General features: G+C 56.2%; 1 protein-coding gene across 4 annotated transcripts in view; it reads right to left on the bottom strand.

Annotated features, from left to right (window-relative positions):
- The window catches only part of Poc1a (POC1 centriolar protein A), a 32,697-nt gene extending 20,228 nt beyond the window's left edge, over positions 1-12,469 (bottom strand). Inside the window, exons 1-7 of one of the 4 annotated variants that reach the window (XM_048334575.1) lie at positions 12,430-12,469; positions 10,686-10,770; positions 9,754-9,925; positions 8,804-8,983; positions 7,452-7,559; positions 6,744-6,859; positions 3,809-3,938 (exon numbers count right to left, since the gene is read on the bottom strand). In XM_048334575.1, the coding sequence (XP_048190532.1) occupies positions 3,809-3,938; positions 6,744-6,859; positions 7,452-7,559; positions 8,804-8,983; positions 9,754-9,925; positions 10,686-10,770; positions 12,430-12,447 (809 nt within the window). In that variant the 5' untranslated portion in view covers positions 12,448-12,469. Of the gene's footprint in view, positions 1-3,804; positions 3,939-6,743; positions 6,860-7,451; positions 7,560-8,803; positions 8,984-9,753; positions 9,926-10,685; positions 10,774-12,429 lie in introns of those variants that run through there. The other 3 variants (XM_048334574.1, XM_048334577.1, XM_048334576.1) reach the window with 3 other exon arrangements.
- Positions 12,470-23,109: the final 10,640 nt, after the last annotated feature.

The raw sequence follows: 23,109 nt of genomic DNA, 5'->3' as shown, positions 1-23,109 counted from the left end.
GGACCAACACTTCCCTACTGCTGGCCAGAGAAGTGGCGGTCCTGAGGAGCGGTTCATGTAACAAGGTAGAATATGGGGCAGAAGGTACCGGATAGTGGACCAACGTGACACAGTCCTCTGCCACGCATGCCATCGTCCTTGTACTCAGGCTTTGGGGGGGAGGGGGGTGCCTATGTGCCTTCACAGGGGCTGGAGGCCAGCACGACCATCCGGAACGCTAGAGCCAGCAAGCATGTCCAGCTTGGGAGGAGAAAGACAATTCCTCCCTAGAGGCCTGAAACTCATTCCAGAAAATGCCCCCCAAGCAAGCATCTGCCAACCCTACCACGGCTGAACCCCTCTTTTCCTCCCAGTTTTATTATAGCCAGTACCCGGGATTCCCCATGACAGACCAGGAAAGAGTTCTTCCTTAGATGAGGGACAGCGTCACTACCGTCATCAGGAGCAGGACCGGGAGAGGCGAGGGCCACAAGGGCCCACAAGAGGGGTTCTGGCCCCAGAGAGCCTGGCCTGGAGACAAGGGGGGCCCTGGGAGGCTCCCGTACTCAATGCCAGAAAGAACCGGCCTTGGAACAAGGCAGCTCCTGCTCCCTCCGGAGCAGGGCAGGTGGAGAGCACATGGGCTTAGGCACAGACAGGAGGGCACACGCCGGCCCGTGCTTCTGGAATCCAGCTATGCTTTCCCTCTCTCAGAGGTGCGCTCACAGCGGGATGACAAAGAAGACGGAGTCAGCACCACTGCACCGGCACTAATCCGCTTCGGGACAATGTGTGCGCTGACTCTTCTGAGTGGGGGAACAGAGCCGCTAGCCCGTACCTGCCTGACGGCCGCCTTCTCACAAGTGGAGCCCCAGGCTTGGGCGGGCCCCATCCTAGCAGCCCCAGGAATCTTAAGCTGTCTTGAAGCAGGATAAAGTGGATCCACTTTTACTGGTGGAGAACAATGCCCCCTGAACATCAGTGAGAGTCAAACGCCGGGTGCTGGGGACACCGGGAGCCCGGGACTCCTTTTGCGCAACATGAACACACTAGCCCACCCCTGCAGGCCAACAATGAGCAAAGGGTTCCACAAGGCCTGCCAGACGGAGGCGGTGGAATCTCGGATAACTTTTTACTTGATTCCTAGAAATCTTTGGCATGCTCATACCTTTTTTGTTGTTGTTTTGTTTTTCTGGTGGTCCTGGGTCTTGAACCCAAGGCCTGGGCACTGTCTTGGACCTTTTCCGCTCAAGGCCAGTGCACTACCACTTGAGCCACAGCTCCACTTTGGCTTTTTTTTTTGTTGTTGGTGGGGGGTAGTTTATTGAGACTTTTCTCATGGACTTGCCTGTCCTGGTTGGCTTGCAACTGTGATCCTCAGATCTCAGCCTCCTGCGTGGCTAGGATTTCAGATGTGGGACACCGGTGCCCCGCTATCCTCTAGCTTTCTAAATGAGTATATGGCCTTACCACATTAATGGGCCAAATTAAGGCGCCAAACGAACATTCTTCCCAGAGCCTACCCCAGCAGCCCAGAGCACTCAGAGGGCGGCAGTAAACACCAGCGTCCTCGTCACCCTCTTAAGTTTGTGCAAGTACTTGCTGCGATGTTTGCCCAATGATGAAATCACCCCATGACAAATTTCTTAGAGCACGTCAGCTCTGCTAAGCGCCGCATGACTACACAGACTGGACTCTCTAAAGATGACGCCTTTGAGGACCTCAGGTTAAGTGAGGCCCTGACCACCTTGTAAACCTCTCCCCCCCCGCCCAATGCTCCTGCCCACCAGACGGTTGGCACACGGGCTGTCGAGGGTCTCCTCTTTCTCAGTGTTCTTTCTGTAGCCTCCTTCTGCAGTGAGCTCTTAAGCTGGTGATTTTTTTTCCCTCTATCTTGAAGTACCTTCATTTAAGGCTATAAATTCGTCACTCATGATGACTTCAGATCCAAGATTCGACAATGCAATGGTAATACATCAGGTCTCAGCTCCGGGCAAGGATGTTGCTGAATGCCTAACCTCTGACAACAGTGACCACAACAGCCACCCTGGCAAAAGCCCAGCCAGGTGACCTCACCCACCAGCTCCTAAGAGCCGGATGCCAGCAGCTCACATCTGTAATCCTATCTACTCGGAGAGGCTCAGACCTGGAGGATGCTGACTCAAAGCCAGACTGGGGGACAAGTGAGTGAGACTTCTGTCTCTTAATACTATCAAAATGCCATGTGGGTGGGTGGGGAAAAGCTAGGAAAGAGCAAGGGGAGGGGAGACATGGTTCAAAAAGAATTGCAGAGGCTTGGAATATGGCTCAGTGGGAGAGGGCTTGCCTAGCAGGCATGAAGCCCTGGGTTTGATTCCTTAGCACCACATACACAGAAAATGGACACAAGTGGCGCTGTGGTTCAAGTGGTAGAGTGCTAGCCTTGAGCAAAAAGAAGCCAGGGACAGTGCTCAGGCCCTGAGTCCAAGGCCCAGGACTGGCCAAAAAAAAAAAAAAAAGGCCCTCATAAAAGAGAAGGAAAAACCACACACACACAGACCCTCACAAAGAGAGGGAAAGTCCTGGGTGGTCACTAGACATGCACCTGCCGGCAGACTCCTCAGAAGTGCTTTGGTTCTGTTCCAGGGAGGCAGCAGCCCTCGCAAGGTCTGCGGGGCCCTCCTGGTTCCCTGTCCCTCTAACCCGTCAGTGTGCTGAAGGGCTCACAGAAGTAGCCCGCGGGTGGCCGCCAGCAGGCACGGGGGTGGCCACAGGCGCCCCAGCCCAGCGCGGCTGCGCTTTGGCACCTGGATGGGCCGGTCCCGATCCGGATCCCAAGGGAGCAGACGAGAAGGCCTGGCCCCGGCCCGCAGCCCTGCCGACGGGCCCTCGTTTCCCCTAACCCAGAAGGCAACAGGAGCCCAAACCACAGCCCACGAGAGCTCCGGCCTGGCACCCCGTCCGTCTGCTGCTGGCTGGGGACACCCAGCGCTCCCGGGGCCGCCACCGGCCCTGGCAGCAGGCCCTGCTCTTCACGGGGTCTCTCTCCAGCTCACAGGTGGAGGAGACGACAAACTGGGGATCTCCGGGTAACTGTCCCAATAGAAGATGGTCCTGATGACTGCTCTCCTGGGTGGGATGGCGGGGACGTGGGGGAGGGGGGTTTGCGGCCCACCCCCTCCTAGGCGGTGCAGAGCGGCCACCCGGGCAGAAGCCAGGTCCCCCTCCCCTCAGACGGAAAGCCTCTGCACCTGCTGGTAATGCCGGGAATTCCCAAACAGCACGGGTTCCCCTCCTTCACCCCGGCCTCTTTACAATGCGTGTCAGCCTACCCCCGAGACCCCAGGAATAACCAGCAGACCGAGGGTCATGGTGGGGGGGGGGGGGAGGACTGATTCCACCAGACTCCTCCCAACGTGACTTCCTCATTCCTCTCAGCCACACCAGCCGAGGTCACAGGACGACCTTCCTCCTCCCCCTGGAGGTCACACAGTGGGCAACCCATCTCAGGCACCTCACTCCACCGCCCAGGCTGTAGAGGGCAATGGTGGGCACCAAAAGGGAAAAGCCCAGCTGGCATGGGTGGCTCGTGCCGATCACCCCAGCGACTCAGGAGGCCGAGATCTGAGGATCATGGTTCAAAGCCAGCCCAGGCGGGAAAGTCTGTGAGGCTCTTGTTATCTCCAATTGACTACTGAAAGGCAGCACATGGTGCTGTGCCTCCTAGTGGTAGAGCAAGAGCTAAGGGCCAGTGCCCAGGCCCCGAGTTCGAGCCCTGGGGCTGGCACCACAAAGAACACTCTCCATCAACACTCACCCTGGGCATGGAGGCAAGCTTGTGCTCACCTGGTGGCCGTGGAGCGTGTAGAGGAGCCGGCCCTCCATCAGGTCCAGGATCTTCAGCGTGGAGTCGCTGGAGGCTGTGATCAGGTAGTTTCCGGAGGGGTGGAAGGAGAGGGAGTTCACGGCTGCGCTGTGCACTGGGAGGGTGGACAACTAGTCAGATGGGGCTCCCGGGACCTAGGCGGATGTTTGTCGGGGCTGCACGAGGAGGGTCGCTGCTCGGAAGAGCTGTGGGGAGCCCCGGGTGGGTTTCCCAGGGGAGCAGCACCCATCGAGGGTTGGGAGGAGACTGGCATGCTACCAGGCTAAACTCATAAAGGGAGCCCTAATCCTCAGTGCCAGCATGGGCTGTCCTTCTCCTCCGCCCCCTGGAGTTGGCCCGTGCAACCCAAGGCCTGTGTGTGTGTGTGTGTCATGGGGCTTGAACTCAAGTCTGAGCGCTGTCCCTGAGCTCTTTCTGCTCCAGGCTAATGCTCTACTGCTTTGAGCCACAGCACCACTTCCGGCTTTCTGGTGGGTTAGTGGCGGGGGGGGGGGGGGGGGGGAGATAAGGATGTCACAGACTCTCTCTGCTTCCCCAGGCCGGCTTTGAACAGTGATCCTCAGATCTCAGCCTCCCAAGTGGCTACAATGACAGCAGTGAGCCACCTGTGCCCGGCTACATACAGCCCTACAACGCACTACACCCATCCGCGCCTGCCTTTTGTCCCGCCGCCCCTGGCCAAGTCCGTCATCTATTCTGGTGTGCCTCACTTTCCAAGACGTGGCCGCCCTGGTTCTGTGGGTTCTCCCAGCCTGAAGCCTTTTCGGCCCCTTGGGTCTGAGTGCCTCTTGCCCTCCCGTCTCCTGATCTTCTGTTTGCCACTCCTCCTCCCCCCCCCCGCCCCCAGGGAGGCTTCCTGGGCCCCTCGGGGCTCAGGGCCTGGCACTCAGTGGGATTCAGAAAGTGGCTGGGGAGCACCTGCCTCTGCTGGGCATCCGGAATCTCCCGTGGGCTCCACAGTCTCTCCTCAAGGCCAAGGGCTTACTGTGTGCGTGGAGTGGGCAGAGCCACGGGCAGACCCACGGCGCCCACGTGGCGTGGAGCCGTGCCACCAGCAATGCCTGAACCCGTCCTTCACAGGCTCTTAGCCGAAGACCCCAGGGCCTTTGCACCCACTGGCACAAGCCCGGTGAGGGAAACCAGCGTGGCGAGGGATCGAGCCGGTACTGCCACACGACGTAAGGGCAGGCCCCGAGCCCTCAGCCCAGCACTGAGCTGCGAGACAAAGCACTGCTGGGCCGGTGAACACACCCGCGGGGGAGGAAAACAGTGCCCAGCAGAGCCCACCGCCGGGGTGCGGGCGAGCGTGGAGACGCGTCCCCAAGCACGCTTAGGGGAGCCAGCCAAAGCTTTCCGTGACACGGTCTCTACATCCGCACAACGCCCTCCGATGCCAGCAGCTCCGGGAGGAGAGGATGGAGGGTCTCTGCCTCCCGGGGGGACGCGGCCGCCTCTTCCTAGTCAGACGAAGCTGGCAGAGGGACGGCCAGGGGCGGGGGGCCAGGGGCGGGGAGGGCGTGCTCGGGGAGCCCCAGGCTGCCCCAGGGGGTGAACATGTGGACACCGCGCTGGCCTCTGGGCTGGGCGGGCCCATGCCCCGGGGACTCTCCCTCAGAGGAAGGGCCCCTATTTTAATGTTTCTGGTAGGGGCCGGGGTTTGAACTCAGGGTTTAGTGCTGGCCAGGCGGGTGTCCTACCACTTGAGCCCCACCCCACCCCCAACCCCACTATAAATGCCAGGAACATGACCTCGGGGACCGGTTCCTCCCGAGGAGGGCTCGGCCCGGCAATGGCAGGCTTTGCCGCGCTCTCCCTGCCCACCCCCCACCGCGGCTCTCCCCTCTCCATGCTCACACCTATCTCTGTAGAGACCACAAAGCGCTCTGGGATCTGGGACGGGGCTGCTGCTCAGATGTTTGAACAGTGTTCACGTGGGCTCGGAGCATATGGAGCCTAGCCCCGCCTCTGCGGGTTAGGAAATCACAAGGGTTCTCTACACGAGAAGCCAGCCAAGAAACACCCTGCCTGGGAAGACCCACCGCTCAGCCTCAGGCCTTAGACAAGCAGAGGCGACCAGCTCTGCCCTCGATGGCAGGGCAATGGGGGGCGCGAGGACACACGCCACCACATTCTCACAACCGCCGGCGCTGGAAAGCCACGTGGGAAACGAGTGCCCGGTGCCCGGCCAAATCACCCTCCAAGCCCTCCTTCCTGCGCACAGCCCGCCCCCCGAGGCCATGAGCCTGAAGGAAGGGACAGGCCACGCCTCTCCAAGTGGAGAGGGGTCCCCAAGGCGACTCTGTCCCGAAGGCTGAGAGAGAGCAGGGGGGACCCAGGGCGGAGCGCCCCGTGTGGGAATGACCTGCTTCTGGCGGCTGGGCCCTGCCACCTGGTGGTCGTCGTCGGGAACTACAGGCCTGGACCAGCCCCTGTTAACAGGCGCCTCGTTCCCACTTGGTGCCAGCTGCTCTGTTCCTGCTCACCAGACGCCCTCCCCACCCGCCGCCGTCACCCCGGGAGTGACCTGCCAACGCCACATTCGACAGAGTCCGTCTTCCACTCCCTGCTGGATTTTCTCCCCAACCCTGCAAAGTTTGCCCTCACCTGACCCCCAAGACTCCTCCCTACTTCAGGCCCCTGGTAACGGGCCAAGCACTCGGCCTATGTGCAGTGCCTCCCGTTGCCTTTTCTTTTTGCCTGTCCTGGGGGCTTGAACTCAGGGCCTGAGCGCTGTCCCTGGCTTCTTTCTGCTCAAGGCTGGCACTCTACCACTTGAGCCACAGCGCCGCTCCCGGCTTTCTCTATACGTGTGGTGCTGAGGGATCGAACCCGGGGCTTCGTGCGTGCTAGGCGAGCCCCAGTCCCGGCCCGATCCCGCCGTGGCCCTTTCGACACCCACGCTGGTAATGCTGCAGCAGCCGGTGAGTCCTCACGTCCCACAGCTTCACTGTGTTGTCCATGCCGGCGGCGGCGATGCACGTCCCGCTCGGGTGGAAATCCACGTAAGTGACGAACCTGGGAAAGAAAGACGGGACTGTCGTCAGCCCCGGCACAGGAGGGACACCCCCCCCCCCCCCCGTGTGTCCCTGAGCCTAGAGCTCCAGACAGACCAAGCGCCCCCTGTGCCCGCGTGAGATACCCAGGCTGTCTCAGGAGGGGCCCCTGGCCTGGGGGGGGGGGGTGGCGCCCCAATCTAGATAAGCAGGGCAGAGACGGGCATCCACTTAGGAACCCGGAAAAATGAGCCCCTTAACCAATCGAGGGCTGGCTCTTCCCTTTCGTGAGGACGTGCCCCAGTAGGGGCCATCGCCACAGTGACGCGGGTGAGCTGGAAGGCACTGGAGGGGACCGAGTTCAACTACTCCTGGACACGCACGGTGCTGAGGACTAGAAAGTGACGAGGCCCGGGGCGTTACATGGCTTGACGCTGGGCATTCCTGTTGTTTGTGGGAGACAGGCGGGGGGGGGGGGGGTGAATGTTCCATCCACGGAGCTAAAGAGGAGCAGAGACATGGCTGCCACCCTCTAGGGCCAGCCCTGGAGGCTCCTGGGACTCCCCGGACCCGTGCCCATCACCCACGGAGGGCGGGCAGCCTGGGAGACTCACCCGCCGTGCTCGCAGTACGAGTAGATGCATTCCCGGCTGGTCTTGTCCCACAGCTTGACGGTCTTGTCGTCGCTAGCGGACACGATGAGCCGCCCGTCAGGGGAGAACCTGAGCCCGTGGCCACAGTGCCGATTAGCAGACTCCCCACAGGCGCCCACGCCCCTTCTCCTCAACCGCCTTCCCTGGCGGGGCCCCGTGCCAGCCCCGTGAATGGCTGAGGGTCCCATCCCTGGCTCCGATCCCGAGTGGGCAGGTGGCTTCCCTGGAAAACAGCAGTGGCCGCCCCACGGGAAAGCGGCAGGTAGCACAAGGCACCCCGGAACCCCGGGAGGCACATGGCCGGTACCACCTGAGGGCATTACCAGCCTGAGGATGAAGACATGCCTGTGTCCTCCGCTCACACAGAGCTCAAGAGCAGAGGGGCGTGGCTGTTAGCACCAGCCCAGGAACATGGTGATCTTGGGACGCCCCCCCCCCCAACAAGCCGGTCGTAGGTGGGGGTCACGCCATTTTGCTGCCTGGTCCCAGCTGTTCTCAGGACTTTAGAACTCCCAGGACTGAGGAGCTAGGCAACCATGAGCTTGACCTGCATCTCCAAAGAGGATAGCTCAATAGACCCCCCCAACCTCTGACTCCCATGGTGCCCTAACGTGCCCCAGGCCATCCGGACCCCCTCCTCTGGAGCAGAGAGATTTGACACGAGGAAGCCCTGTGGAAGGAGCTGAAGCAGGAGACCGTGAAAAGTGGCTCCCCACGCGCAGAGCACTGCCTTCCACACCAGAGCTGGGAAGCACCCCGCCCCCCCCCCCCCACGGCCCAAAGACCCCATCAGGTCGCTGTGGGGCCGGACCAACCTCCGAGGAGAAGGGCCTGCGGAAAGCAGGCAAGCCAGTGCCAGGGAGACTCTGCCGCTCACCCGGCGTGCCCCCAGGGAAGGCACGGTGCGTTCCCAGCCTGGTTTTCTCATCTGTTTGGTACACTGACATCACCGAGCTGCCAGAAGTGTCTGCTCGAACCTGTCACCCCTAGCTTCTCAGGAAGCTGAGACTTGGGAATAGGGGTTCAAAGCCAGCCTGGGCAGGAAAGTCTGAGAGACTCTGATTTCCAATAAACTACTCAAAAAATAAAAAGGCCAAAAGTGGAGCTGTGGCTCAAGTGGTAGAGTGCTACTCTTGAACAAAAAAATGCTCAGGCTCTGAGTTCAAGCTCCAGGACCACACACATTTTAAAAAAAAAAAAAAAAGGACAATTTCTACTGACATTCTACAGATGAGGAAACCAGGGACTGGCTAAGGGGTGCCCGGGGTCACAGCTCAAGTCCTTCCGGGGTCTCCCGACAGGGCAGTGCTCACCGGGCACAGCGGACCCAGTTGATGTGCTGGCTCAGGGAGAAGAGGAACCTCTGGCGATGAGTAGACCACACCTTGATCGTCTTGTCATCAGATGCTGTCACAAAGGACTGGCCATCGCCGCAGAAGTGGACACTCCTCACTGTGGCTGTGTGTGCACGAAACACAGTCGACTCGCCCTTGCTACAAGGATGACTCCCTTCAGGGAACTCGTGATGGTGACAGGACACCCACAGGTACGCCGAAGCTCTCCCCACCCTCAAGGTCAGCCCAGGCCTGAACCCCTAGACATCCCAGGGGAAGCCAGAGCCATCCCACAGAGCCAAGCAGCAGGAGGCAACTGAGGCAGCCAGAGGGGAGGGCCCCCACGGAAGCCCCGGCCTCTGGTGGTGCTTCCTTAAGTGGGAAGCCATAGGCCTCACTGAGTCCAGACCTCCTTGGTGGGGACAGCTCTGGGCCCCGGGGTCCCAGGCAATGATCAAGCCCCAGTCCAGGGGCTTGAACTCAGGGCCTGGGCGCTGTCCCCGAGTATCTTTTGCTCCAGGCTGGTGCTCTACCACTCTGAGCCACAGCACCAGTCCCAGTTTTCTGGTAGTTAATTGCAGATAAGAGTCTCCCAGGGCTGGGGATATAGCCTAGTGGCAAGCGTGCCTGCCTCGGATACACGAGGCCCTAGGTTCGATTCCCCAGCACCACATATACAGAAAACGGCCAGAAGCGGCGCTATGGCTCAAGTGGCAGAGTGCTAGCCTTGAGCGGGAAGAAGCCAGGGACAGTGCTCAGGCCCTGAGTCCAAGGCCCAGGACTGGCCAAAAAAAAAAAAAAAAAGAGTCTCCCAAACTTTCCTGCCCGATCTGGCTTTGAACCCTAATCCTCAGATCTCAGCCTCCTGAGTAGCTAGGATGACGGGTGTGAGCCACAGCTGCCCGGCTCCTTCGAAATCTTCAACTCACACGTTGGGTACCCAGATGCGGACCGTCTTGTCCCGGGAACCTGAGGCGAGCAAGTGTCCGGAGGGAGAGAAGTTCACACAGGTGACGGCGTCCTTGTGGCCGGTGAAGCGGTAGGCGCGGGACTGGGGCTTCATGTGCCAGACCATCAGGCACGAGTCCATGGAACTGCTGGCTGAGGAGGGCGGGCGAGGCCGTGACTCTTGGCTCTGGGGTCTGTGGCCTCAGCTCCGCGAGGGTCGCGCAGGGGGCCAGAGGTCCTGCTCCACCTTCCCCAGGGGCGCCCAGAGTCTGGGGGCCAGGAAAACTCACTCATGTGGGGGTGACAACTGAAATCATGAGGGTGTAATTCCCTGTGTTGTCTCACCGCACGGAGCCGGCCTGACTCAGAGGGCCTTGTACCGCTAAAAATGCCCAACCCTGCCAACAGCCGGAGCACCCAGCACGGAGCAAAAGACGGCTTTGCCTCCCTCTCTGCCTACAGCGAATTCCAGACCAATGGCCTCCGGGGGAGGCCTTGGCAAGAGGGTAAGCGGTGAGACTGAACTAGGGGAATAAGCAAGCTGAGTGGGAGCCTTCCCATGGCCAAGGAGGGGGCGCCCCCAAAAGAGAGCCATGGGGTGTCGGGGAAGGGGACGGTCCTGGCTCTTTCCAGCATCCTGCTATGTGCCACGTTGCTGTGGGCAAGGGGATCTACGGGGCCACTTGACAGCCCATTGCCACACCACAGAGTCCCTTACTGTGCAAGGCTGTGTGACCTGAATGGGGTCCCTCGTCTCTCTGAGCTTCACATTCTTTGTATGTACACAATGGAGCCTGTGAAGGCCAGAAAGCTGGCAGGGGGAAGCAAGATGGGATCTCGACAAAGCACCACGCTCTGCTCCCCGACACAACATCTCGCAGGGAGGTTCCTGGGCCCGGATGCCTTCTCTTACCCAGGTGCTTCGTGTTGAGACTGAAGTCCACGCAGGTAACTGCATCGCGGTGGCCCTTAAAATGTCTCTCCAGGGAGGGGTCCTCCTGCAGGACAGCCAAGGTCAAACCGGAGAAGGCTGGGTGAAGAAGGGGCTGTCCTAGGGTCAAGACTCTTCCTCCAGCTGGGAGTGTGGCTTAGAGGTAGAGTGCTCGCCTAGCATGCATGAAGCCCTGGGTTCGAGTCCTCAGGACCACATACACAGAAATGGCTGGAAGTGGCGCTGTGGCTCAAGTGATAGAGTGCTAGCCTTGAGCAAAAGGAGCTCAGGGACAGCACCCAGGCCCTGAGTTCAAGCCCCAGGACTGCCAAAAAAAAACAAATCCTTATGAGGGTTCCTCAAAAAACTAAAAATAGAACTATAAGGATTCCCTAGCCCATAGGTAGGCTTCTGGTGACAGCATCCTTAAATTTTGGCTCTACCCAAAGAAAAACAGTAGACCCGTTCAGGGAACACTGCTTAGGAAGCCAACAGAGAGAACATTCCAGGCTCTCTTATCCACCCGTAGCTTGTATTTCAGCCCTTATTGGAGTTATACAACCATTTCCGTCAACCTCAGAGAACCCAGAAAAGATTTTTCTTGAGGGTTGAAAGAAAAAAAAAAATCCCTGAAGCAGAACAAAGTCATTGTCATTCAATCCAGAGATTGTAACCAGAACAAAAGGCTCCCTTGGGCCCAATGCCCAGCCCCACCCCCTAACACCTGCAGGAGTCCTGCTCCCCCCTTCCCTTTCAACAACAGGTGGAGTAGCAGCAGTGTAGAGAAAGCTTCCAACAGAACCCCCAACTCCCCATTCAGCTTCTCCGAAATATAAGGAGTGAAACAGGGTGCAGCTCTAGGCTCAGTGGGCCAGAAGCAAGTTCAGGTCCAGGAAACCAGGTGTGTGTGTGGGGGGGGGGGGTCCTTGTAACACTGGTCCTCCCTCTGTAGTTCCTAATGGGCCTCACTGACACCTCCCCAAGGGTGGGGAATGTGGATGGGGGAGGGTACAGAAGGACATCAAATTAACAGTCAAAAAGGGAGGGGGAGAGGGACAGGCCAAGGGACTCCCACCTGTCACCCTAGTTACCCAGGAGGCTGAGATCTGAGGATCATGGTTCAAAGCCAGCCGGGGCAGGGAAGATTTAAGAAGAAAAAAAAAAGGCAAAAGTGGCTCAGATGGTAGAGCACAAAAAGCACAGGCCTTGAGTTCAAGCCCCAACACCAGCCAAATACACACACACACACACACACACACACACACACACACAGATATACAGATATATATGTCAGGAGAGAGCGATCCAGAACCTAATAGGCCCACAGAAAGCAAACTCTCACAAAAAAGGTTCTAGAGTTCTCTCCTCTCCCTCTCCTATGAGCTCTCCTCCCCACTCCACCCGCTGCCCTGTGTCTGAAGGGACCCAGGACCCTGAGGGGGAGGCCGGGAGGCCGGGGGATCGATCCCCAGGTCCCACGGCAGGCCCACCCCACCCCAGGCCTCCCACCCGTGAGACCCCAGCCAGCCGCCCCCACCCCCACCCCGAGCAGGCCTAACCCGGAGCCCCGCATCCCACCCGTGAGACCCCAGCCAGCAGCCCCCACCCCCACCCCCGAGCAGGCCCACCCCGGAGCCCCGCATCCCCGCGCAACCCTCTCGTGGCGCTGGCCCCAGCCCGCCGGGCGCTCACCGAGGCCCGGGCGGCCGGCCGCTGCGCGACTGACCTGAGCGGGCGCAGCCATGACGGAGCCGGGGACGCCGGGGACGCCGGAGCTCCCGGGCCCGGGCCGGCAGGCGTCGGCGACAGTTGCGTCGGTTCAGTTTCCGCGCCTCTCAACCGCCGCCAATAGCAACGCGGGAAGCGCCGCTTCGCCCCGCCCACCGCAGTTAAAGGCGACGTGCTTCCGCTTTTTTTTTTTTTTGGCCTCTGACCGAAGCAAAACAAATACAGCGGATTCTCCGGCTTCCGCGCCCAGCCTCGCCGGGCCGGGAAATGCACAGAGCGGGCGGCTCAAGGCCTCTTGCCCGCTGTCACTCACTTTTTTCTGGGAACTGAATATAAAACCCCGGGCGAGGGTTTCGCCAACGCGGCGCGGCGCCCGACTGACGTCCCGGGGAGCGCAGCCTTCTGGGAAATGCAGTCCATGTCGCTCGCACTCTAGAATCCCAGCCTGGTGTGGAACTACATTTCCCGAGGTGCCTCGGGGTGGGGGGGGCCGACGGTACAGCGTTCAAGGATTCGGAAGGGGAACACCAAGGGTAACGGCTGAAGGTTCGGAAGGAGCTCTAGGAAATGTTCGGCCCTCCGAACGTGCTCCAGGCGGGTGACGATTTGACAAGAACCCGACTCGCTCAGAACGTCAGCCGTGGAGTGATCTACAGGTTCGAATCTCAGTGCTCGCCTGATCTCCTGGCACCTCAGGGGACAAAAAGGCTTCTGCTTCCGATGGACCCCTTTCCTCCTTTATGATGGGAGGGGAATACGATGCAGCCCTGAAAAGCTGTATCTACAATATAAGTCCAAAAGAAGGACGGTCAGCATGCCTGTCATCCCAGCAACGCTGGAGGCTGAGGCAGGAGAATCATGAGACCCTGTTGAGGAGAAGAACACTAAACCTCAAAAAGCCAGTCAGCCCTGGGGCCTAGCCACCAGCGGCCGTGCCTACTCCCTTTCCTCTTCATCTGTCTTTGGTCCTTTTCCTCCACCTGGCTTCCTTACCATCTTTCTGTTGTCGTGTTTGGTTTCCAACCTGCAGTTGACCTCGTGAGCCTGACGTTTTGCAACAAGATTCAAGAACCTTCCATCACCTCTCTTGGACAGCCCGACTTGTCTAGTCTCCAACATTGATTAGCATCTAGACAGACCTTCCCTGAGGTTCCTAACCACATTGCAACACCTAAGCCTCAAACTATGCACCTGCATTGGCAAGCCCCGGGTAGGTGTGGTGAACTCAGAAACTGGCACTGTGGGGAAGAGCTGGCGTGGAGAAGTATTTTCTCTCATGGGGAATTAGAACCTGGCCAGACCAAAGAAACAGGTGCGCGTGAACCCCATTTTCATCATGATTTGTTCATAACAGTTGATTCCTTTGTGTTCCAGGTGTTCTGGCTAATTTACCTTCCACGCTAGAAAATCCTTAAAACAAACATAATTGTCCATCACACCTCACCCAGTCGGTAGTTGTTCAACACTATCCAAAAGACAATGTTCAAGTCTTGCCCCTAACACTCCCAGCTTACTGAGTTGTTTTCTTTTTCTTTTTCTTTTGTCGACCATGGGGCTCGAACTCAGCGCCTGGGCGCTGGTTGTTCCTGAGCTTTTTTGGCGCAAGGCTAGGGGCTCTACCTTTGAGCCACAGAGCCATTTCCAGGTGTTGTGTGTGTGTGTGTGTGTGTGTGTGTGTGTGTGGTGTGACTAATTGGAGATTACAGTCTCCACAGACTTTCTTGCCTGGGCTGGCTTTGAACCATGAGCCCTCAGACTCAGCCCCCTGAGTAGCTAGGCTTAGAGATGTGAGCCACCAGGACCCTCTAGCCATTAAGCTTGAATTCTTTTATTTTTATTTATTTATATATTTTTTGGCCAGTCCTGGGCTTGGACTCAGGGCCTGAGCACTGTCCCTGGCTTCTTTCCCGCTCAAGGCTAGCACTCTGCCACTTAGCCACAGCGCCGCTTCTGGCCGTTTTCTGCATATGTGGTGCTGGGGAATCGAACCTAGGGCCTCGTGTATCCGAGGCAGGCACTCTTGCCACTAGGCTATATCCCCAGCCCCTCACCAGCCTGGTTTTGAACTACGATCCTCAGATCTCAGCCTCCCGAGTAGCTAGGATGACACACCCGGTGCCTGGCTCGGCTATTGTGATAGGCCTACGCAGCCAGGTGTTTCTGATTTAGTGTGAGACAATCCTAGTGGTAATTGTTTATTTGCTTGGAGAAGTTATTTTTTTCCGTCTGCCTCGTGGTAGGTGCTAGACAGAGGTGCTGGCTCACCTGCATAAATAAGATGTCGAGTCATTCAGGTCTTCCCTCGTGTTGAAGGGGGCTGGAAGGGAGCTGCTTGGGTACTGGTGGCTCACACCTGTCATCCTAGCTACTCGGGAGGCCGAGATTGGAGGATCACAGTTCAAAGCCAGCCCGGGCAGGAAAGTCCATGAGACTCTTATCTCCAGTGAACCACCAGAAAAGCCGGAATTGGCGCTGTGGCTCACCGTGGTAGAGTGCTAGCCTTGAGCAAAAGAGCTCAGAGATAGAGCCCAGGCCCAGAGTTCAAGCCCCAGGACACACACACACATACATCAGAATCAGTAGGCATGAATGAGGACAACAATGAAATCTTTCCTACCCTCCGCCCCCCCTTGGGAGTTAGAGACTCAGGCAGGGACTTCTTATGAGAACTGGAACAGACAGTGCCACCAGCCACCTCGGGTGTTTGTGGGGTGTAGCAGTGTCCCCAGCTCTGTTCTGGGATGTGCACAACTCGCAGGGTAGCGGCCATCGATCCGCCCCTGGGCCAGGGTCACTCATGCATGTGTGTGTCTGTTGTACACCTTGTACACCCAGGCAGATCCAAGAAGCAAAGCACTATGGGTCCTGGGTCATGTGACTCCTGAACCCAATCCGCTGCTTACCTGGCTGGCCCTCCCTCCACACTCAGGGAATGTCAGATTCCCACCCACGTGGACAAAGGGGCCACCAAGGGCAAACCAACCGAGGCTTTTTGGTACATCAGGAAAAGCAAGGCTGCTGCTGACGACATCAGTAGATGTTAGACAGTGAGTCCCGAGTGTCTCTGTGGTCAAGGCCATTTACACCACAGTTTGGGCGTCCTCGGGGAAGGGCTATGGAATATAGCCAGGAGGGGAAGGGTTGGGATCAAGACACAGAATCAAACAGGCTTTGGGAACCACAGTGGAGATTTGGGGCGCTCAGAAGGATGGGTAGCTATTTGTTTATTTGTTAGGGGGTCAGTCCTGGGCTTGAACTCAGAGCCTGGGCATTCGCCCTAGGCTTTTGTGGTCACGGTTAGTGCTCTTACCCTTTGAGCCACAAGTTCCCTTCTAACTTTATTTTTTTTTTTTGCTAGTTAATTGGAGGTAAGTAAGTGTGAGAAGCCCCCTAAAATGAAGCTGTGAGACGGGAAAGGACTGGGAGTTTGGAGGGCCGTCTCCCCACAAGAACTCTCAGAACACTTGAGAGTTTCCTGAAAAGGTCAATCCGTGCTAGCTTGATAGGAATTCACATTTCTCTCCTGGGTGTAGGCTAATTCCACTCCAAATTCACATCTATTTCTTAAGATAAAGAAGTTGTTTATCACCGCAGTAGGATGGTTGCTAATGACTTCATAGATATCGATTAAGATTGTATCACATGACTGGTGCTTGTGACTTCAAGGGTATTGTGACCTCCATTTCTGATTTTTTATTTAATTTATTTATTAATTGAACACAAATTTTTTGACAAGGTGTTGTGCAAAAAGGGTACAGTTACATAGTAGGGCAGTGTATACATTTTTTTTTGGCCAGTCCTGGGGCTTGGACTCAGGGCCTGAGCACTATCCCTGGCTTCTTTTTGCTCAAGGCTAGCACTCTGCCACTTGAGCCACAGCACCACTTCTGGCCATTTTCTGTATATGTGATGCTGGGGAATCGAACCCAGGGCCTCATGTATATGAGGCAGGCATTCTTGCCACTAGGCCATATCCCCAGCCCTGTATACATTTCTTGTGATATCTTACACCCTGTTTTTCTATCCCTTCTCTAGGTCAGGTAGACATATATACAATACACAATGTATCAAGAACATATACAGTAGCCACGTGGCCAGGCCCAAGAAAATTCACCTAGGGCTTTAAATGTAATGTCGATATTAGACAATATGTCGACAGTAGTCTTAGATGAACGTACATACCTAGGTTTTGAGCTATCGTATTCCCCTGAGAGGTCGACTTTTGACCTTTATGTGTTGAGTAGTTGTTTGGTTTTAGTTACGTACTGTTGGGTCGCTGCCCCAATCCTGTGGGAAATACTATTTGACAAGCAGTTTTGGGTTTCACAGACCTGTGTGACCTCCATTTCTATACGTAGGCCCCTGTACCCCACTCAATAAATACCTTGTAAAATGGACCTTGGGGGTCTGATGTCTGTTACTGTCCTGTCCCCAGCTGTGGGGGGTTATGATGGGTAAGAATCTCATGACTGGGTGCTGGTGGCTCATGCCTGTAAACCTAACCTTAAGTAGAAAGGCTCGGGGACAGTGCCCAGGCCCTGAGTTCAAGCCCCACAACTGACAAAAGAAAAAAAAAAAAAAAGAATCTTCCCCGGGCTGGCTTTGAACCTCGAGGTAATTCTCAGGGCTCACCCTCCTGAGTGGCTAGGATGACCGGCGTGAGCCACGGGGCCCTAGAGTCCTTCTTATATAACTCTTAGGCATTTGGAAATCAGTGTAGACCTGCCTCCTGCTCCTGCCCTTCCCTGATCTTTCTGGGCTTCTGTCACCAGAGAACAAGCTGTTGATCAGGGTCACTGCGCCAAGCTGGGTGCATGGAGTTCACCCCCCCTCTGCCTTGACCTCTGAATGGGGAACACAGTGTGCACAGACACTGATAAGCTTCTAGGAGCCTGGAGAGCCACTCCTCTCTGCCTCGGTCCACAGGCAGCCCGCCCTCCCTCCTGATCTGTCATGGGAACAGGAAGCTAGCTCCTCCGGGCTGTTCTGGACATCACTCTTTATTTCACCCCGCCCCCCATGGCCAGTCCTGTGGACTTGAACTCAGAGCCTGGGCTCTGTTCCTGAGCTTCCATCTGTGCTCAAGGCTAGCACTCTACCACTTGAGCCACAGTGCCACTTCTGGCTTTTTCTGTGCTTGTGGTGCTGAGGAATCGAACCCGGGGATTCATGCATGCCAGGCCAGCTCTCTACTGCTAAGCCACCTTCCCAGCCCCGGGCCTCCACCTATTGAACAAAGCATTTCTAGCCCACGCTGGAGAATGGAACTGTGGACAAGATGAACTGGTCTTCTGCAGTGAACAGAGGTGGGGGCGGCGGGGAGACATGGAGGGGGTGGGCACTAGTAGCTCATCCCTATCATCCTAACTACCTCACCGGGGCTAAGATCGGAGGATCTTTGGTTCGAAGCCAGCCCGGACACATCTGAGAGACTTTTCTCTCCAGTGAACCAGCAAAAAATACCGGAAGAAACGTGACTCAAGGGGTAGAGCACCAGCCTTAAGCAAAAAAAAAACCAAAAAGCCAAGTGAGAATGCAAGGCCCTGAGTTCAAAACCCCCAGTACCAGCACGCACGCATGTGTACACACACACACACACACACACACACACACGCGCGCGGGTTTTAATTTCAGCTGCATGTGGACAGCCACGCATATTCAACCTGCTCATTCACCCCCCCCCCCGCGATGCACACACCCCTAAATATTCCCCTGCCCACGGACTATCTAAGGACTCCTGCCAAAAGCCACACACATAAAACCAGCTCACCTTTGTCCAGCCCAGCTACATTATATAATGTACTTTCCTAACTGGCTTGACCACAGGAATGCTGGAGAACACTCTAGAAGCATCTGGTCCATGCCAACTCAGAATAGTTGGGTTTGTTTTCTCTGGCTGGGGCACAGTACCATTCGGTATCTGGCACGGAGGGACCACTCAACCACTGTCCCTTGAAGTATGTCCACATCTCCCTCCCACAACCCCCCCCCCAACAGGATTGCGGAATATCAACTGACCTTTTCCCCTAAACTCTGGAGGGACTTGGCTACAGGCCCTCAAAATGCTGAGACCGGAGCTGCCCTGGAAGAGGAACGGAAAGAGCGAGGGCAGCTGCCGGTGGTTCATGGGAGATCAAGAATCTCAGGGACTTTCCTGCCCGGGGCTGGCTTTGAACCAGGATTCTCCAGATCTCAGCCTCTTGAGTAGCTAGGATGACAGGTATGAGCCACCAATGCCCAGGACCTGTGCAGCACCAGTTGCCTCTTCTCTGGAGGCCGAAAGGCTCACATCCTTGGATGTTTGTTTCCCTGCACCTTCTGCAGATAACCTCCGTGCATTCCGGAAGTGCCCGTTGCCTCCCTAGTCATTCTCAACGGACTTCAATGATGGCTTCATCAAAGAGGAACCTGAGGCCCAGCAGGCTGGCGGGGAGGGAAGGGGGGAAGTGGAGGGTGTGTCACAAGCCGGCCACTGCACCAACCACCGGATGGATGGGCTTTCCAGTTGGGTATATTCTTGGCTTTGTGCCAGGCCTGGGCCTTGAACTCAGGACCTAGTGTTGTTGCTTAGCTTTTTTTTTTTTTTTTTTTAATTTCTGCCCAAGGCTGACATTCTATCCATTGGTACCCCAACTTTCCCTTCTCCGTTGGAGATCAGAGTCTCTACCTGAGTAGCAAGGAATCAGCTAGCGTTCACTCTCAAGTTCCAAGCTCGCTTCAGGACCCTGCTTAGCCGAGAACGTTGAAGTTGGCGTGTCTCAACCAGCGGCTCTTGCACAAGAAGCTGTTGGGCCAAAACGGTGCCTCTGTTTCTTGGGTCCTGCGCTAGGGCCTCCAGGCTTTCCTGAAACCAAAAGGAAACAGAAATGGGGAGTAGGGGAGAGACACCCATGGCCAGCTTTGATAAAGAGGCAGGAGACAAGGTGGCAAGGAGCGGTTCGGATGTGGGAAGGCAAGCCTTGAGATCTGAGGATGGAGGGGTTTCTAAGCCAGCCTGGGCAGGGGGGGATCCACGAGACTCCTCGTTTCCATTGAGGCACCAAGACAGATGCAGAGGGAGCCGGGGCTCGCGTGGTAGGGCGCTAGCCTTGAGCACAAACGCTCAGGGACAAGGCGCAGGCTGTGAGTTCAAGCCCCAGGACTGTAACGTAAAAATAAATAACTATTTTCTGTTCATCACAGGTCAATTCCAAATCCCTTCCCTGCATCATCTAGACTAATGTTTAAGCACACATGGCCAAAACACCTAATAGCTGATACCTAATAGTACCAATCTGGGGGCTGGGGATATGGCCTAGTGGCAAGAGTGCTTGCCTCCTCTACATGAAGCCCTGGGTTCGATTCCCCAGCACCACATATATAGAAAATGGCCAGAAGTGGCGCTGTGGCTCAAGTGGTAGAGCATTAGCCTTGAATGAGAAAGCTAAGGGACAATGCCTACGCCTCAGTATGGAGACACACACACACACAAACACACACACACACACACACACACACACACCATGCTAGAAATAGAGCAAACCTTGACATTCTCCTTTTGCCTTGACCGATGATCCGCTACAGTGTGCAGTCAGTCGCCCCTGACAAGAGGCATTGATGCAGACTGGATAAGAGGAAGAAAAGGCCCCAGCGTCATTCCTAGAAGAATAACCTTGATTGACCTGACCCCCCCCCCCCCCCGCCCCAGCAGTTTGGGCTCTCCTGCCCAGGGCCAAGGAGGGGAACACATGAGTTTATACTGGGGAGGGATTACAACTAACCACTACGTACCTCTCCCCTCGCAGTCTCATTGCCAAGAGATGAGACACACAACTCTCACTCCAGAGATAGGAGCTTCTGCCAGGCACCATCGGTGGCTCACACCTGTAAATCCTAGCTCCTGAGGAGGCTGAGATCGGAGGATTGCGGTTCAAAGCCAGCCCAGGCAGGAAGGTCCATGAGACCAAGAAAACCAGCAGCAGAGAGCTGGGGATATGGCCTAGTGGCAAGAGTGCTTGCCTCGTATACATAAAGCCCTGGGTTCGATTCCCCAGCACCACATATATAGAAAATGGCTACAAGTGGCGCTGTGACTCAAGTGGTAGAGTGCTAACCTTGAGCAAAAAGAAGCCAGGGACAGTGCTCAGACCCTGAGTCCAAGGCCCAGGACTGGCAAAAAAAAAAAAAATGTATTCACTGCTTTATTATGTAACTGTACCCCCTTTACACAACACCTTGTCAATAAAATTTAATTTAAAAAATATAGATCCCAGGGCCAGAATAATAGATGCATAGACCAGGAATCTGCATTTTTTGTAATGTGCTGGTCCTGGGGCTTGAACCCAGATCCTGGGCGTTCTCCCTTAGTTTTGTCCACTCAAGCTGACACTCTACCACTCAAGCCACCCCTCCACTTCTGGCTTTTTTTTTTTTTTTTTTTTTTGGCCAGTCCTGGGCCTTGGACTCAGGGCCTGAGCACTGTCCCTGGCTTCTTTTTGCTCAAGGCTAGCACTCTGCCACTTGAGCCACAGCGCCGCTTCTGGCCGTTTTCTGTATATGTGGTGCTGGGGAATCGAACCTAGGGCCTCGTGTATCCGAGGCAGGTACTCTTGCCACTAGGCTATATCCCCAGCCCCACTTCTGGCTTTTTGTTGGTTCATTGGAGATACGAGTCTTACAGACTTTCCTGCACAGGCTGGCTTTGAACCACAATCCTCAGATCTCATTCTCCTGAGTAGCTAAGTAGGAGGACAGGTGTGAGGAACCAGCCCACCAGCACCTTGGCTAGATGTGCACCATCCTGGTGGTGATTCTGTGGGTTCTGGGCCAGCCTGGGACATTCCGTGTGTGATTCATGTTACGGCTTCTCTGATCTGACTTCCTGCCCCAACTCTTGGCTCCATTCCTTTAACTCAGCTGTTGAGGCTGAATGACTCACCCCAACCCCGACTCCACCTTTCCCTCTCTACACGTTGCCCAGAAGTTTCCCAGTGTTATTTGGATCCACCCTTCCAGCCAGCCAGCACCCACATCTCTTCTGGAGGTCTTCCCAGCGCTGGTTGGAATCACCCTCTGGGAGTTCTTATTAGAGAAATCCCCTCCTCCTCCATCTGCAGTTTGTTTCCCACATTCAATTTCATTTTCCTTCTGGAGTCGGCCTCGTTCCCAGCCTTTCCCTACAATGAAACAGGAAATCCCCAGTGGGTTGGAGACATCAACAATAAGCCTCAGTAATCGGTGACTTCATCCTGAGAATGACAAGTGAATGACAAGGCTGGGAGTGGTGGCTTGCCCCAGCAAGATCTAGCGCTGACTTTTATATCTGGTGTTCCCGATCATTCCAGTGTTGAGTTCTTTCAGTCTCTGCGTTGCCCATCATTCCCCCACAAGCAGCCTTGAGTGGCAGGCAGCCAGGTATTAAGGACCTCATTGCCCAGATTTAAAGAAGCAATTAAAAAAGAAGAAGAAGGGGGCTGGGGATATGGCCTAGTGGCAAGAGTGCTTGCCTCGGATACATGAGGCCCTGGGTTCAATTCCCCAGCACCACATATACAGAAAACGGCCAGAAGTGGCGCTGTGGCTCAAGTGGCGGAGTGCTAGCCTTGAGCAAAAAGAAGCCAGGGACAGTGCTCAGGTCCTGAGTCCAAAGCCCCAGGACTGGCAAAAAAAAAAAAAAAAAGAAGAAGAAGAAGAAGAAGAAGAAGAAGAAGAAGAAGAAGAAGAAGCTGGCTCACCCCTGTCATCCTAGCTACTCAGGAGGCTGAGATCTGAGGATCGCAGTTCAAAAACCAGCCCCGGCAGGAAAAGTCCGTGAGACTCCTATTTCCAAAGAACCACCAGAAAACCTGAAATGGCCCTGTGGCTTAAAGTGAGCGAGCGCTAGCCTTGAACAAAAGAGCTCAGGGACAGTGCCCAGGCCCTGAGATCAAGCCCCATGTTCCCATTTGTAGCTGCTCTTGGGTCTGAGTTCAAGTGGTGACCTTTGCCTTTCTCCTCCGCTCTGATGTGATGGCTCCTACCTATAACACTTTAGAAAGACGGGACGGAATGATGGTCTAGACTTCCACATCCCTCATGCTGGACCGACCCCGGTGCCACTGTGAACGCAGGTGCCTCCTCCACCGGTGCAGACTTGGCTTGCCAGCCTTGCAGGTGGCTGGAGTTCAGAGAGCGGGGGTCAGGAAGGACTGGGTTACTTCTTGATCTCCATTCCACTGGACTTTGCTCCTCTTGCATAATGTCTCGCTGAGGAAGGAGCAATCTGAACCGTCTCTTCTCTCCAGGTGGAGGAGGGCCATTCTGAGCCTGGCACAGGGCCCAGTCTAGCCTAGTCTGGGCCAAGCTGGGAAGAGTGTGAGGCAAGAAGGCCAAGTTGGTATTCCCGGGGGGCGGGGGGGGGATTACCAGGCCCCACCATGTCACCGTGTCAGGTATATGATCTTTGGAGACTTCCAAGAAGCCACGGCTCAATTCTGAACTCTGGGATGGAGTGGGAAGCCACCCGTGGGGTGCTCAGGGTAGCCAGCAAACACTCTGGACAACAAGTGATAGAAAATAAAAATAATATAAGGGCTAAACTCCACCCCACCCCACCTCCAGCTCAGAGCAACATGGGTTCCCTCCAGTCACCTTCCTTGATCCCTTCTGCATCATCTCAATTTTAGAACAGAAAGTACCCAGGCTGGGGCTGCTGGCTCTT

The sequence above is a fragment of the Perognathus longimembris genome, chromosome 26 (assembly GCF_023159225.1).
Source record: "Perognathus longimembris pacificus isolate PPM17 chromosome 26, ASM2315922v1, whole genome shotgun sequence".
Taxonomy (NCBI): domain Eukaryota; kingdom Metazoa; phylum Chordata; class Mammalia; order Rodentia; family Heteromyidae; genus Perognathus; species Perognathus longimembris.
The sequence above is the reverse complement of the archived record's forward strand: the minus strand, read 5'-3'. Positions and strand labels throughout refer to the sequence as shown.